This window comes from Schistocerca nitens, chromosome 5 (genome assembly GCF_023898315.1).
Source record: "Schistocerca nitens isolate TAMUIC-IGC-003100 chromosome 5, iqSchNite1.1, whole genome shotgun sequence".
In the NCBI taxonomy this organism is placed as follows: Eukaryota; Metazoa; Arthropoda; class Insecta; order Orthoptera; family Acrididae; genus Schistocerca; species Schistocerca nitens.
In genome coordinates, this window is record NC_064618.1 from 462,518,993 (window position 1) to 462,535,732 (window position 16,740).

The 16,740-nt window shown below is 44.1% G+C and overlaps 1 protein-coding gene across 1 annotated transcript in view; it reads right to left on the minus strand.

Moving 5' to 3' along the window:
• Positions 1-16,740, minus strand: part of LOC126260530 (L-lactate dehydrogenase-like) — a 326,171-nt gene that overhangs the window by 70,917 nt on the left and 238,514 nt on the right. Inside the window, exon 5 of the mRNA XM_049957863.1 lies at positions 11,610-11,783. Within this exon, the coding sequence (XP_049813820.1) occupies positions 11,610-11,783 (174 nt within the window). The remainder of the gene's footprint in view (positions 1-11,609; positions 11,784-16,740) is intronic.

Genomic DNA, 16,740 nt, shown 5'->3' on the forward strand with positions numbered 1-16,740 from the left:
AAACATATTGATCCCAGCCGCGGTATGGTACATTTCATCACAGGACATGGCCCTTATCCCACGCACCTGTACCGCGTGAGTCTGCAGCAGACTAATAGATGCACATGGTGCGGGGAAGAAGGTTCCCCTGAACATACTGTCTTCTTCTGCGGACAACGCACGAACATAAGACACACATTACACATAAATCGCCTGAACACACAGAACGAACTACATGCCATAATACGCGACCCGGAAAGGTGGACTGAACTCAACAAACTAACGGACGAAATCTCGAAGATCCAACAAATAGAATGCGCAACAGACCCTACCGAAGGCAAGTCGGTCCAAACAGACGTCACGATGCCCAGGGGGACACAGATATTATTAGCACCACGAGTGATGAAGAAGAAATAGATACAGACCAGGGCACCAACACAAGATATTGAAGCGTCCTGCGCGGATGATCCATAGTGTCAACCAAGTCAAATTCGAAGAACAGAGTGAAACAACCGACAAGAGGTGCACAAGTCACACACAATCCTAAAAACAGATTGCACCTTATATGTAAATAGTTAACAGCATCTCCATGTCTAATAAGAGCTTAAAGCTAGGTACCTTTTCAAGGGACCTACGCCTTCCGTTAAGAGGCAGCGCACAGTCTGGATGGAAGGATCTTAATTGTGGTCCCTCTCTTTTGAGCCCAACCCGACGGATACCTATGATAGATCGGGGAAAACCACCGCTCAGTCTGTGTTGCTGGCGGGGCCGGGAGGTGCTAGCTGCCACACCACGTATCATTGTAAGTCTCATTGGCTCAGCGTGAACTGTTTGTACAACCAACCTACACAGCCTATATCTCAACCTCCACAACACTAACAACCTCTGATCTGAAGCTTAAAGTTAGGCACCTCTTCAAGGGACCTACGCCCCCCTGGTAAGAGGCGGCGCACGTCCTGGATGGAAGGATCTTAATTGTGGTTCCTGTCTTTTGAGCCCAACCCGACGGATACCTATGGTAGATCGGGGAAAACCACCGTTCAGGTCGTGTTGTCGGCGGGGCCGGGAGGTGCTTGCGCCTGATGTACTCTACTAGGAGCCTTGTAGGCTCAACACAAACCGTTAGCGTCATTACCTTATTACTTTTACCACAAGTACCCTTTCATTAACAACTTTGAGCCAAGCACAAAATCAGTTACCTCTCTATTGTATATCGTAAATAGTTTAGCAGGCTGGACATGGAGGTCTTAGTCTTAGTTTCTAGCTTTAACGTACCCTAATCTCTTCCAGTTAAGGTAGTTTTTAGGATGGTAGATGTTAAAGGCATGGTGAGCGACAGTCAGCGTCTTGAGGGTCATTCCAAGACCCGGGCCGCCGCCCACAACCAGGTGACGGGCAATATTATACCTATTCCTTCTCTATTCAGTTCTCTTCCTTCCTTCTTTCTAAATATTTAATTTCGTTTTGTTTATTAATATCTTACTTGATTTTGTATTAGTTATAAGTTTTTCTAATGCTGCACAAAAAAAAAGATATCAAATGGATCTAAACAGAGCCCGCCTCCACGTGGCGGGACACGGGCAATTGTGAGTGGGGACGGGAGCCGGTGTGGAGTTACTTTCAGTCACTCCGGACCCCGGACCCAGTCACAGCGGCTAAGTGGCAACATACGACCCACCATAAGAAATTAGACGGTGGGTCATAAAATATAAGCAGCTAGTGAAAAAAAGAAATGCCACGAGAAGCTGGATGTTCCTTCTGCGATACTGCAAATAGACTTTGCAGGAATGTAACCGGTAAACATGATTGCTGGCAGCGGTGCTCACGAGAATGTACGGCCGCAAGATTCATGGGCTCCGGTCGGCCATGTGGCAGTACCGAGAGGGGACACCATGGTGTTCGGCGTATGGCTCTGAGCAGCAGTTGGCACCATGGTGACACAACCAACTGTCGCAAATCGGTTACTTCGAAAACAGCTCCGAGCCAGTCGCCTGTACCGTGCATTCCACTGACCCCAACCGCCGCATCGAGGTTCCCGTGTAATAATAGGTTACCCTTCGCGATTAAACACGCGATGCGGCAGTACTCTCGGTAGAGATCTGTGGCGCGGACGTCTCCCTGTTATTGTTCCCGTGTAGTCATTTGTGAAGACGGAAAAAATCGAGCTTCGAGCGTTGATTAAGTACTTCGTAAAGAGAGGTATGAAACAAAGGAAATTCAGAACACAGTGGGGGACTCCACTCCTTCTTATACAAATGTTGCCAAGTGGACTGACTATGTTAAATTTGGTCGCGAAAGCTTAGATGATGATGCGCGTAGTGATCAGCCAAGACATGCCATAAATGCATAAAATGGTCATGAGGGAGTGCCGTCAAAAAGTGCGAGAAAATGCTGAAGCTGTGGGGTGTCATGTGAACGGACGTATCACATTTTAGTGATGTAACTGAATTTGAGAAAATTATCTGCTAGATGGGTGCCGCAAATCATAAAGCAGGATCAGAATTGCATCAGAATGGCAATGTCCGAACAAAGTTCGATCCGTTTTCACAACAACCAACAAGATTTTGCATCAGTTTGTGGCCACAGATGAAACACGGTGCCATACCCGAGAGACAAAATAACAGTCAAAGCAGTGGAAACATGTTGATTCGCCTCCACCAAAGTAAGCAAAGGCAATATGATCGGCCGGAAAGGTCGTGGCATCAGTTTTCTGCGATGCGAAAGGGACTCTGCTGATAGACTATCTTCCCACTGGTCAAAAACGGGACAATACTACACTAATCTCTTGGACCAACTACAGCAAAAGAACGCGATAAAAGGCTAAGTCTGGCAAGGAAGAAAATCATCTTTCAGAGTAACACTCATTTCAATACACTTTCTACAAACGTGACGTCATTTTGACGTCACGCGCAATATCTGCAGGGACTGCTATTGACTTTGTGAAAAGGAAGAATATTAATGTTATTACTCCTCAATTCACTTACAGCGATTTCAGCTGTCGTGTTCCGTTCCTGCCTAACCACACCGTCGGAAACTGCGACATATTCGGAAGTAAAGAGCCAAATATTTGGCAGAAGGAAGAATACGAATTTCTTTTTAGTTGCAGCAGTTAAAACTGTCCTCTTAGGTTTCTGCCTAACCACACACTCACGAATTGCTGCATATTCGGAAAAAAATAGCAAAATATTTGTGACAAGAAAGAAAATTACAGTTATTGTTCCTAGTTTCACTCGCAGCGATTGTAGATGTCCTCTTATGTTCCTGCCTAACCACACACTCGGAAATCGCTAAATATTTATTTCATTCTTCGTCCTGTAATCAGACGGAAATGTAAATATCATCGAATATTGTAGAATATATTTGTATTACATTCATATGAAAGTCCGAGAAAGTGTTAACAACGCTAACGTTAAAAAAAATATATACATGAAGCGTGATGGAAACCTACAGCCTTCAATACCATAAACCACCACATTATCCATTACGCTAGAACTTCGTCATATGACAACAGTCTCCTATCTTGGTTATCATCATGCGTCTTAAATGCTCCTGTCGTTGATGCATTATTAACTGACATTTAATTATAATGATGACACGTTGTTATAAATTTTCAATGCGCCGTTCCTTGAAACGTCAAACTGCAAGTGCCTTTCATGCTTGATTTGTGAATTACTGACAGTAACAACTTGCTCCTGAGAGAGCTCTCTTACATGAAAGCATTAACTGTCGATAAATCATTATGTGAGGTTTAATTATAACAATAATTATAACAAATAGTGTCAAGAACGGAGTGTTTTTATAAATCTCCGACACGTGTGTATGAAGTCTCATGAGAGGCCCATATCAAACATTAACGAAAGTCGATTGCAGTTCCTGCGGTTGTCAATGCTGAGCGTGACGTCCAATGACGTTACGTTTGCAAAAAGTCCTGTGAAATGAGCGTGACCCATCTTTCATCAAGACAATGTACGACCAAGCACAAATGTCGTTGCCGTGGCAAAATACGTGAACTAAGATACGAATTGCTGCCACAGATACCTTAGTCGCCTGATTTGGCTCGATCAGATTACCACCTCTCCCCCTGGCTCAAAACTTCGCTCGGTGGACAGAGATTCTCTTCAAACAAAAACTGATAGCCAAAGTGATGGGTATTTTGCAAGCCTCGAGGAATCTAATTTTTGAGATGGGACCAAGGCATCGGAATATCGTTGAACCAAGTGCATCAGCGTAGAGGGAGATTACATTGAAATATAGAAGTTTCAGAGGTAAGCTGCTTTCTTTTTTCTATTCTTTTCCGAGAACACACAAAAAAGGGATTAAGTACAAATATAAGCGCAGTTTGACCCAGCATTAAATTGTTTCACTAGTAGTCCGTGAACGTTTCATCTTGCGCTTGTACTCAGAAAAAAGAAATGGAAAAGATCATTAAACCAATCAAAGTGTTATTGGAAATACAGTAATAAGCCCTATCGGTGTACTGTAATTCTTCGCCAGAAAGAAGCTACATAAGGTACGGAGTGATACGGCAAGAGAGAAGGGAACAAATGGGAAGAAATACGGATGGGGCGTGGTGACGGCGATGCCCGTTTGTTGACAAGCTGCCAGCTCGTCAGCTGAGCGCAGCGCCTCAACTGCCCATCCTCCCATTACTCAGTGTCTGTCTGCCACAGCCCCGTGCACACCCGTGATTCATTACCTGCCCATACAGCGCTATACTCGCAGCCTCATGACCGCAGTTTGTATTAGCTGCGTATTCAGACGACCCGTCGATAAATCATAATTCAATAAATTGTCGGTGCCGTGAATCACCAGTCGGAACCGTCATTAAACAGGCCGGCAAGCGTCTTCGCGCCGGTGCAAGATAGATTGTAATGGCCTCATTGACACGAGAATCCGAGGTTAGCCCGGGGGGGCAGCCCCGGCGGGGTCCTGAGAACGTCGCTAAGCGCATTAATCACACAGTCAGCCTGACGAGCTGGCGCTTACTGTATCCAGATCCCTCCCTACGTGTAACTCATCGCAGGATCATACACGGAAGACTCCAACTTCGTGTTATTAGTGTCTTCTCTCCACAGTGAATGGTAACTTCACCGATTTCAGGTTCAAAATGGTTCAAATGGCTCTGAGCACTATGCGACTTAACTTCTTAGTTCATCAGTCACTTAGAACTAATTAAACCTAACTAACCTCAGGACATCACACACATCCATGCCCGAGGCAGGATTGGAACCTGCGACCGTAGCGGTCGCTCGGCTCCAGACTGTAGCGCCTAGAACCGCACGGCCATCCCGGCCGGCACCGATTTCAGGAATAAAGTGCAGATACAGAGGTCCGGTGTAGGAGGTAATTATCGTATGGCAGCGAAACTTGGTAGATATAATGCGTTAATGGGGAACCGATTTACGCTGGAAAAAATTAGTTCCAATTTTCGCCACCAGTTGCAAATCTGGCGCTGTGAATGCAAGAAGGACGTATAGAAATGCTTCCACGTGTAATGTATTAGGAGTGGGATGTGGGCAGAAAAGATCAAACAGGTGAGAAAGACATAATGTTGATTTTATTATTTACCGCCGCTTACGCAGTTTGTTCAGTATGAGCACCGGAAACGTCGAGGAGTTGCTGTACGGCGCCAGATTTGCACCTGATGGCCAAAATTAGAACTAATTTTTTTTTCCAGCGTAAATCAGTTCCGCATTGACGCATTAGAATATCTATCAAGTTTCGCTGCCATACGATAATTACGGCCCACTGTGGGCCTCTGTCGGTAGCTGCACTTGAATTATATCCACCTGGGCCAGCCGGTGTGGCCGAGTGGTTCTAGGCGCCTCAGTGTGGAACTGCGCGGACCTCAGATGTTAAGTCCCATAGTGCTCAGAGCCATTTGAACCATATCCACATGGTACTTACTCAGTCACGCGTTTTGACTTTCTCAGCCCTATTCATCTTCTGTTGCTGCAGTATCCAAATGCTGGTTTGATGCAACTCTCCAAGCTAGTCTATTCTATGCAAGGTTCTTCACCTCTGCATTATTATAGCCTACATCCTTTTGAAGTTGCTTGCTATAGTCAGACGCCGGCCGAGGTGGCCGAGCGGTTTTAGGCGCTACAGTCTGGTACCGCGCGACCGCTATGGTCGCAGGTTCGAATCCTGCCTCGGGCATGGATGTGTGTGATGTCCTTAGGTTAGTTAGGTTTAATTAGTTCTAAGTTCTAGGGGACTGATGACCTCAGAAGTTAAGTCCCATAGTGCTCAGAGCCATTTGAAGCATATAGTCAGACGTTCTCTTCTGTATCTGAGAAGTCAGCGCAGCTGACTGCCTTGTGGAGGACTCGGGTTCGATTCCCGAAACTGCCAGGGATTTCATCTTGATGGGAGGACTGGAACAGGCTGCATACAGCCTCGTGATGCCAACTGAGGAGTTACTTGACCCGGTGGTAGCGTCTCCAGGTCACGAAAACTGACAACGGCCGGAGAGCGCTGTGTTGAACCTACCCCCGTCTATTCTGCATTTAGTGACTCCATAGAGAGAACGATACGTTGGGGGTCTGTACCGATGACCTGCCAGGGTCTGTAGATGGCGTATACCTTACTGTAATAAAATGTTCTATAAAACTTCAACGAAGACTGCAAGCTGTCCACATTATGCCTACTTCGCCAAAGCAGGCAATATTGGGAAAACTCTTTGTGAATATATGCTGCGATGAAGGGAACGAGAAGAACTACTGATAAGTTCAACGTGTGATCCGGTCTGCAGAGCCTACGCAGATAGAGGAGCGACTTCTGCATTGTCCGCAAAATACAAGGATCCGTGTTAAGTCCCGTTGCGGGGTAAAGTTTTAACTTTTCTTAAAGCTTCTTTCTTTGTTCATGTTACTTGCGTCACAGACAAAACGAATAATTCTGTAAATGTGCATAGCTAAAGTGTCCATTTTTAGTACATTCACGGAAAATTTTTTGTTGTTGTGCCGAAATAGGGAGCCAATTTGAACTGTTGCAGGCACTTATTTTCTTACTTTGTTACCTCTGTGCGCACTACAGAGTTCATACTTGCTCCCTAGAATTATTTCTCTTACGTTTGTTGGGTTTCTTCTTCCACGTATAAATTTACGGTTAATGATGTATACTGAACACTTACTTTTACGACTCTTGCGTCTTATGAAGAACCGTTGTCACCTTCAGGACTCAAACTTACTTGGATGAAGGTTTTCACTGAGCAGCATTTCACACCTCTGCTGTTTCCTGCACTATGAACTATAGAGGACGGCAATGCAGTGAGAATGTTCGTGTGGAGGCAATAGCTGTAGGTGCGGCAGTAGAGGAGGAAGGGTGTGGGGAATATTGCTCCTCTATTGGTGCTTTTTTTAACTGACAACGGATTTTTGTAATTTTTTTTATACTTATTGTACGTGAAGTTCAGAACACAAATATCAGTGCACTAAAGAGGGTCGATACAACAGTCAAATCTCGAGAAAATCCACTTCTAAGTTTTCCGACCATCTTAATGCCCCAAAGTAAGACAGATTTCCTCGACGGGCAGTGCGTGTCTCTAGTGCCGGCACGGTAGCTCAGCGTGTTCGGTCAGAGGGTTAGCTGCCCTTTGTAACAAAAAATCTGAGTTAATCGATCAACAACGAACTTAAACGGATGTCTTACGACGTCCGCCCCGAGAAGATGCAACGAACAAAAGCGAATATAATGAGATTTATATATATACATATAAAAAAGGGGCAGGAGGCTTGCTTGTCAGCTCAGGGGCATGGGTTCGATTCTAAGCTGACGCAAATTTTTAAACAGGGGTACATTTCTACTACATTTCCATGAATCATAAAATATGGAAAAATGAAAACAAAAAAACTGAATAGCCCTCAAGACGTAATCACTGGGTCCAGTCTCGCTTCGGTCATTATTTCTTTCGTTTTTTTTTTTTTTTCTTTCATCAAATTAACACATATCTAATAGTTTCATGAAAAATGCACATTTTCTTATCTCTAATTACAAAAAAAATGGTTCAAATGGCTCTGAGCATTATGGGACTTAACATTGGAGGTCATCAGTCCCCTAAAACTTAGAACTACTTAAACCTAACTAACCTAAGGACATCACACACATCCATGCCCGAGGCAGGATTCGAACCTGCGACCGTAGCAGTCTCGCAGTTCCGGACTGAAGCGCCTACAACCGCACGGCCACAGCGGCCGGCTCTCTAATTACATATTGCACACAAAAATCCAGCTTTCATTGCAAATATAAATTCTTATTAATTGTTATTAAAGATTGTTTAAATTAAAAAAAAACATTACAAATTAGTTTTTTCACCTTATGTGTTTTACCTCTCACAGAAATGGTCATGGAATATGCAGCTCTGTTTAAAATTTTACCACAGCCGGAAATCAAACCCGGACCTTCAACATCGTAAGCGAGAACTTTTACCACAAAGTCACGCGACTCCACGGAGATTTTCTCATTAATTTTTGGGAATTGTATCGCATTGCTTTGGATGATTTATATTTGAGTTCTGAACTTAACGTACCGCAAATATGAAATATACAAGAACCTGTTTGGTCTGTCGTTTCCTAGTGAGCATGCTTTACTTTTCTTTCTCCCTAGATAGCGTACATGTCCTTTCTTCTGTTATTTCTCCAAAGGACCGCAATGTCTATTTGTAACAATGTCGTACATGTTCCTTATATGTGGAATGGATAAACTCACTACTACGTGCTCTTACAGCACTTTGTAACAAATATTAAAGTTTCTGTTAGTCATTAGAATACATTCGACTTGTCACTATTAAGTTTTAATTCATGTATTCCTGAGCAATCTGGCAACTCCAGAAAACCTAAGGATTATGAGTACGTACTTTCCTCGCAAACACATTTATAAGATAGCCTGGAAATCACCCGACCAGAAGACACAGAACCAAATAGATGACATATTAATGAATGCTAGAAGCAGATGTGTTACTAAAAAGGTAAAATCTGAAAGAGGTGCATAAACAGAATCAGACCGCTATCCTTCTAGAAAGGACAGAATGCAGAAACTGCAGGAGAATAGATGTAGAGCGGAAAATAAACACAGATCTACTGAAAGAGGGCCACGTTAAGGACAGATATACAATTGAAATTCGAAACAAGTTTGCTGTCCTTGAAGAAGAGGGAGATGATGTAAACAAGTTACGCTCCAAGCTCAAAGTCGAAGTGAAACACGCAGCATATGAAGTGCTGAAACGACTGGAGAGAGGGAGGTAGAGCAGAGGATGATTTAACGATAAGCGTAGACATGCAGTAAACGAGAGATAAGAGGCTAAAATGTTATGCCTGACAGACGAACAACATGAAAGATTAAGGTGGGGTACATGGAGGCAGCTAGAGAAGCAAGAAAAGTCCTCCGAACGGAAAAGCGAGAGTATGTAAACAGCGAGATAACACTGGCAGAAAAGGATCGAAGATCGAACAAGAGGCATTACAAGAGACTTTTACAGGACACTCACTTTCTGCAAGAAGGGATACAACACGAGGACTGACGCGATCAAAGGCTAAGCAGGACAATTGATAATAGATGAAACAAATGCTAAGGAGGAATAGAAAAATTATTTCGAAAGTTTCCTGGGTGTGGCCACCATCAACAGCGATGCGACAGCAGCATCAGAAGAAGAAATATTACACGGAGAAGACAGAGTAATACTACTAAGAGCGGAGAACGAACTGCCGAACATGGGAGACGTAGGAGAAGCCAAAAAACGTTGAAGAGAGGAAAGGCACTCGGACTGATGGAATACCTGCAGAAATGGTCACAGGAGGAAGAGATAAGAGAGATCCTACAAGAGAGTGTATACCACCTAATCAGTTCAATTTGGAGGAAATAAAGAATCTCAGCAGAATGGAAGCAGTCTGTCATTTGCTCAACACTAATGAAAGGGGACCCAATGAGATGCAGCAACTACAGAGGCATTACCTTACTATGCACAACTTATAAGGTCCTGGCTTGTCGTTGCTAAAGCGGCTAATACCATACGTTGAGGAGGCAGTTGGATTCCGACAAGCTGGGCTTAGAAAAGGAAAATCAAACGCCGACCATCTACATATAATAAGACAATTGCTATCAAAGAGCTGTGAATTTCGAGGAGGTCGCAGGTTCCTAGAAAACTAAAAAAAAATAACACAATCATGTTCACAAGATACAACATGCATGATGAAAGTGAATGGAAAGATGTCACAGAAATTCAAGGTAAAGACTGGAGTGCGACAGGGAAACTGCTTCTCCCCCTCCCCCTCCCCCCCATTCCTTGTGTTTACACTGTTTCTGGAAAGAACACTGACAAAGGTAACAAACCGGAAGACAGCAATGCAGATTGGCCGGCCGGGGTGGCCAAGCGGTTCTAGGCGCTACAGTCTGGAACCGTGCGACCGCTACGGTCGCAGGTTCGAATCCTGCCTCGGGCATGGGTGTGTGTGATGTCCTTAGGTTAGTTTAGGTTTAAGTAGTTCTAAGTTCTAGGGGACTGATGACCTCAGAAGTTAAGTCCCATAGTGCTCAGAGCCATTTGAACCAATGCAGATTGGTAGAGGAATCAACAATCTGGCATACGCGGATGGTGTAGTTTTAATAGCACAGAATGAGCAAGATCTGGTTCAGAAGGCAAGAGTGTTAACGGAAAAAGCATTGAGAGCAAGACTGAAGATGAATATAGAGAAGATCAGCCACCTCGTTATGGACAGAGACAATAATGACAGATCTTTAGATGTCCTCGTAGATGGTCATATCTTTGAAAGGATAGAAAGAGTTCAAGTATCTTGGGACTGTCCTCAGTGAAAGGTATGAGATAGGCCAAGAAATAATGGAAAGAATCCCGGCAAGAAACAGGTTAAGGTTTGCACTGGGAAAACTGCTGAGGTCCCGGCTTCGAGATCCACAGGACAGTAATACAACTAGTCATTGTACACGAAGCAGAGACCTAGACAATGACAAAAGATAGCAAGAAAACCACCGACATTTGAGAATGCTGTCTGAGTCAGACTTTTCAAAAAATAAAGGATAGAGATGACTGGAGAAAAAGGAAAAACCGCAAATTGCAGGAGTTGTACAAGTCGCTGGACATAGTGACTGAGATTCGAGAGAGGAGATTGAGGTGGTACGGACATGTAATGCGGCGAGAAGCCTACATCACCAGGCAACTTATGAAGAAGACCTCAGAGGCAAAGAGGCAACAGACCGAGGGGAAGAACACGGATGAGATGGATTGAAGCGATCAGAAAGGATACCTGTAAGATGAGACTAGCTGGAGAAGACTACATTCACCGAGGAAGATGGAGGAGGCCGACTGGCGAGGCGAAAAACCGACTACCGTTTGTGTGACCAAACTAGTAAGCAGTCATAAGTATCCCTGACCTGTTATAGTTTGGGTAAAGAAATAAAGCAATGTCTTTCGTCGATGTGGATCTGTCTGTCTACATTGTTTCTTCCAGACATAGATCAGCCTAGAGAAGCGAAACTTATGCACTGTTGTATCTGGTTCTTTTCTGCTTGTTACAATACGGTGCAAGTACACCACTAACCACATACCTGACTCGTTCCACATCATTTCGATAAAAATGGTTCAGAAGATTTAAGGAAAACGTAAATAACTAACTAACCACTGGAGTCGCCGTGCTCGCCGATGATCCAGCCATGGACGCTGCATGGAGAGACGCCCAGCCGCTCAGCGATGAAGACCCTGAAGCGAGCCGAGTCCAGGTTGGTGCCGGAGCCGAACACGCGGTTCTTCGGCAGCCCGCTCAGCTTCCACGCCACGTACGTCAGGATGTCAACTGCCCACACAACACTCGTCTCAGCGTTTCTCCATACATAACATGACGTTACACCTTTTGTCTGTAATGACAATATTTACCCGTGTTCAAGATGTTTCTAACAAGACGTTAAAAATAGCTCTGGAGTGCAGAGGCACATTTGTAACTGGATGTACTTATAACTAAACATTTTTCACGCCTAGACACACTTAACTATCGGAACCACGATGGGCATACAATAATTGAAGAGATAAATTGATCTAGGACAAAACAGTGTATATTTCACAATCTGAGACTTTTACTACTCCTCAACATAATCCCCACCATTATTAATACATTTGTCCAAAAGATGAACTACTTTGTTTCATACCTGATGCAATGAAGTCTTTGTTTTGTTTTTTTGAGCCACTTCCCCACAAATTCTTCGACTTCTTCGTTGTTGCTGAACTGTTTTCCACATAATGCCTCCTTGTGTGGACCAAGCAACTGAAAATCTGAGGGAGTCAGACCTGAGCTGTAGGGAAGATGAGCTAGTATCTTCCAGCCAATTTTTTCAGTGATTTTTTGGGTTAGCCAAGCGGTGTGAGAGCGAATATTGTCCGTTTTTTATACCTGATGCGAATCAATCTTTGTCCTTTTTTTATTCATTTTCCCACAAATGACCTGATCTCCGCCGTTACTGAATATTTTTACATACACGATGTGATGAAAAGTATCCGGACAACCACAAAAACGTGTTTTTCATATTAGGTACATTGTGCTGCCATCTACTGACAGGTACTCCATATCAGCAACCTCAGTAGTCATTAGACATCGTGAGAGAGTGGAATGGGGCGCTCCGCGGAGCTCACGGACTTTGAACGTGGTCTGGTGATTGGTTGTCACTTGCGTCATACGTCGGTACGCGAGATTTCCATACAATTAAACATCCCTAGGTCCACTGTTTACGACGTGATAGTGAAGTGGAAACGTGAAGAGACACGTACAGCACAAAAGTGTACAGGCCGACCTCGTCTGTTGACTGACAGTTGAAGAGGGTCGTAATGTGCAATAGGCAGACATCTATCTAGACCATCACACAGGAATTCCAAACTGCATCAGGATCTACTGCAAGTACTATGACAGTTAGCCGGGAGGTGAGAAAACTTGGATTTCATGGTCGAGCGGCTGCTCATAAGCCACACATGACGCCGGTAAATGCCAAACGACGCCTCGCTTGGTGTAAAGAGCGTAAACATTGGACCATTGAACAGTGGAAAAATGTTGTGTGGACTGATGAATCACGGTACAGAAGTTGGCGATCCGATGGTAGGATGTGAGTACGGCGAATGCCCGGTGAACGTCATCTGCCAGCTTGTGTAGTGCCAACAGTAAAATTTGGTGGTGTTGGTGTTATGGTGTGGTCGTGTTTTTCGTGGAGGAGGCTTGCACCGATTGTTGTTTTGCGTGGCACTATCACAGCAAAGGCCTACATTGATGTTTTAGGCATCTTCTTGCTTCCCACTGTTGAAGAGCAGTTCGGGGATGGCGATTGCATCTTTCAACACGATCGAGCACCTGCTCATACTTCACGGCCTGTGGCGGAGTGGTTACATGACAATAACATCCCTGTAATGGACTGACCTGTACAGAGTCCTGGTCTGAATCCTACAGAACACCTTTGGGATGTTTTGTGACGCCGACTTCGTCCAAGGCCTCACCGACCGACATCGATACCTCTCCTCAGTGCAGCACTCCGTGAAGAATGGGCTGCCATTCCCCAAGAAACCTTCCAGCACCTGATTGAACGTATGCCTGGGAGAGTGGAAGCCGTCATCATGGCTAAAGGTCGGATAACACCATAATGAATTCCAGCATTACCGATGGAGGGTGCCACGAACTTGTAAATCATTTCCAGCCAGGTGTCTGGATACTTTTGATCACATAGTGTATAATGCCTCCTTGAATGGAACAAACAAATGAAAATCCGTGGGAGCCAAATCTGAATTGTAGGGAGGATGAGCCAGTACATCCCAACCCATTTTTTCGGTGGTTTCTTGGGTCAGCTAGTTGGTGTGAGGGCGAGGATTGTCGTGCAGCAATATCACGCCTTTTCTATGAGATCCGCGGAGTTTTACACCCATTTGTGGCTTTACTTTGTCAGTCAGCATGTCTGAGTACTAGGCACTGCGTATTGTATGATGATCTTTCAAATAATCATAAAACAACATCATGGGCATCTCAAAATACAATCAGAATGACTTTTCCCACTGAGGCCTGCATTCTGAATTCCTTATAGGCAGGTGAGCTGGTGTGCTTCCATTGCATGCTTTATGTTTTGGGCTCTGATTCAAAATGGTGGACCCAACCCTCATCATATGTTAAAGTCTTTTCTTTCATGGTGTTCTTTCTACTCTGAGCACACTCTGAGTCGTGTTTCCTAGAATTGTTTCTTTAACCAAAAATATGGCTCTGAGCACTTTGGGACTTAACATCTGTGGTCATCAGTCCCCTAGAACTTAGAACTACTTAAACCTAACTAACCTAAGGACATCACATACATCCATGCCCGAGGCAGGATTCGAACCTGCGACCGTAGCAGTCGCGCGGTTCCGGACTCAGCGCCTTAACCGCGAGACCACCGCGGCCGGCGTTTCCTTAACCCTTTTGAAACCCACCTTGTATCTGTTTTTCTGTACTTGAGCTTGTAACCGATAACGTTGTGAACTCTGCCAACACTTATGCAACAGTTTTTGCATATGTTCAACTGTAACACGTTGGTCTCCACGGATAACGTCGTTAATGCGTGTTTCAAGCGAAGGAGCTGACACTTCCACTGGCCGAGCAGGACACTGCTCGTCAGTCACTGAGGTTCGACCGTTTTTGAACTGTTCTACTCACGCATAAAAATTTCCGCGTTTGATATAACTTTGACCATACCGTAAAATTACTCGAGAAAAGTTTTTAGGCGATTTTTAACCTTCAGAAAGCATAAAAAGGATCACTAAAAGTTGTTCAACTAATGTGGAAACTTCAGAAGGACACATTATCGCTAAATGCAATATTGAGATCATAAGCAAAACAGTTTTTATCTGTCATCTGTTCTCAACTCATGCTAGTCATGTCAACCTAAAGTAATGAAAGTACAAAACTCCCGGTACAAACAGTTTCATTTTACATAGCTTTGCCCCTTTAATTACTGAATGTTCCTCGGTTTCGACTGTGCATCAACATTTTGGAATCGTCGTCTTGACGATGACAAAACTGTAAATAATGTGGTATACAGGGTGGTCCATTGATCGTGAGCGGGCCAAATATCTCACGAAATAACCGTCAAACGAAAAAACTACAAAGAACGAAACTTGTCTAGCTTGAAGCGGGAAACCAGATGGCGCTATGGTTGGCTCGCTAGATGGCGCTGCCATCGGTCAAACGGATATCAACTGCGTTTTTTTAAATAGGAACCCCCATTCTTTGTTACATATTCGTGTAGTACGTAAAGAAATATGAATGTTTTAGCGGGACCACTTTTTTCGCTTTGTGACAGATGGCGTTGTAATAGTCACAAATATAAGGCTCACAAATTAAGGCGAACAGTTGGTAACAGGTTTTTAAATTAAAATACAGAACGTAGGTACGTTTGAACATTTTATTTCTGTTGTTCCAATGTGATACATGTACCTTTGTGAACTTATCATTTCTGAGAACGCATGCTTTTACAGCGTGATTACCTGCAAATACCACATTAATGTAATAAATGCTCAAAATGATGTCCGTCAACCTCAATGCATTTGGCAATACGTGTAACGACATTCCTCTCAACAGCGAGTAGTTCGCCTTCCGTAATGTTCGCACATGCATTGACAATGCGCTGATGCATGTTGTCAGGCGTTGTCGGTGGATCACGATAGCAAATATCCTTCAACTTTCCCAACAGAGAGAAATCCGTGGACGTCAGATCCGGTGAACGTGAGGGCCATGGTATGGTGCTTCGACGACCAGTCCACCTGTCATGAAATATGCTATTCAATACCGCTTCAACCGCACGCGAGCTATGTGCCGGACACCCATCATGTTGGAAGTACATCGCCATTCTGCCATGCAGTGAAACATCTTGTAGTAACATCGGTAGGACATTACGCAGGAAATCAGCATACATTGCACCATTTAGATTACCATCGATAAAATGGGGGCCAATTATCCTTCCTCCCATAATGACGCACCATAGATTAAACCGCCAAGGTCGCTGGTGTTCCACTTGTCGCAGCCATCGTGGATTTTCCGTTGCCCAATAGTGCATATTATGCCGGTTTACGTTACCACTGTTGGTGAATGAAGCTTCGTCGCTAAATAGAACGCGTGCAAAAAATCTGTCATCGTCCCGTAATTTCTCTTGTGCCCAGTGGCAGAACTGCACACGACGTTCAAAGTCGTCGCCATGCAATTCCTTGTACATAGAAATATGGTACGGGTGCAATCGATGTTGATGTAGCATTCTCAACACCGACGTTATTGCGATTCCAGATTCTCGCGCAATTTGTCTGCTACTGATGTATGGATTAGCCCAGACAGCAGCTAAAACACCTACTTGGGCATCATCATTTGTTGCAGGTCGTGGTTGACGTTTCACATGTGGCTGAACACTTCCTGTTTCCTTAAATAACGTAACTATCCGGCGAACGGTCCAGCACTTGGATGATGCCGTCCAGGATACCGAGCAACATACATAGCACACGCCCGTTGGTCATTTTGATAATAACAGCCATACATCAACACGATATCAACCTTTTCCGCAATTGGTAAACGGTCCATTTTAACACGGGTAATGTATCACGAAGCAAATATCGTCCGCACTGGCGGAATGTTATGTGATACCACGTACTTATACGTTTGTGACTATTACAGCGCCATCTATCAAAAACAGAAAAAAGTTGTCCAACTAAAACATTCATATTTCTATACGTACTACACGAATATGTAATAAAAATGGGGGTTCCTA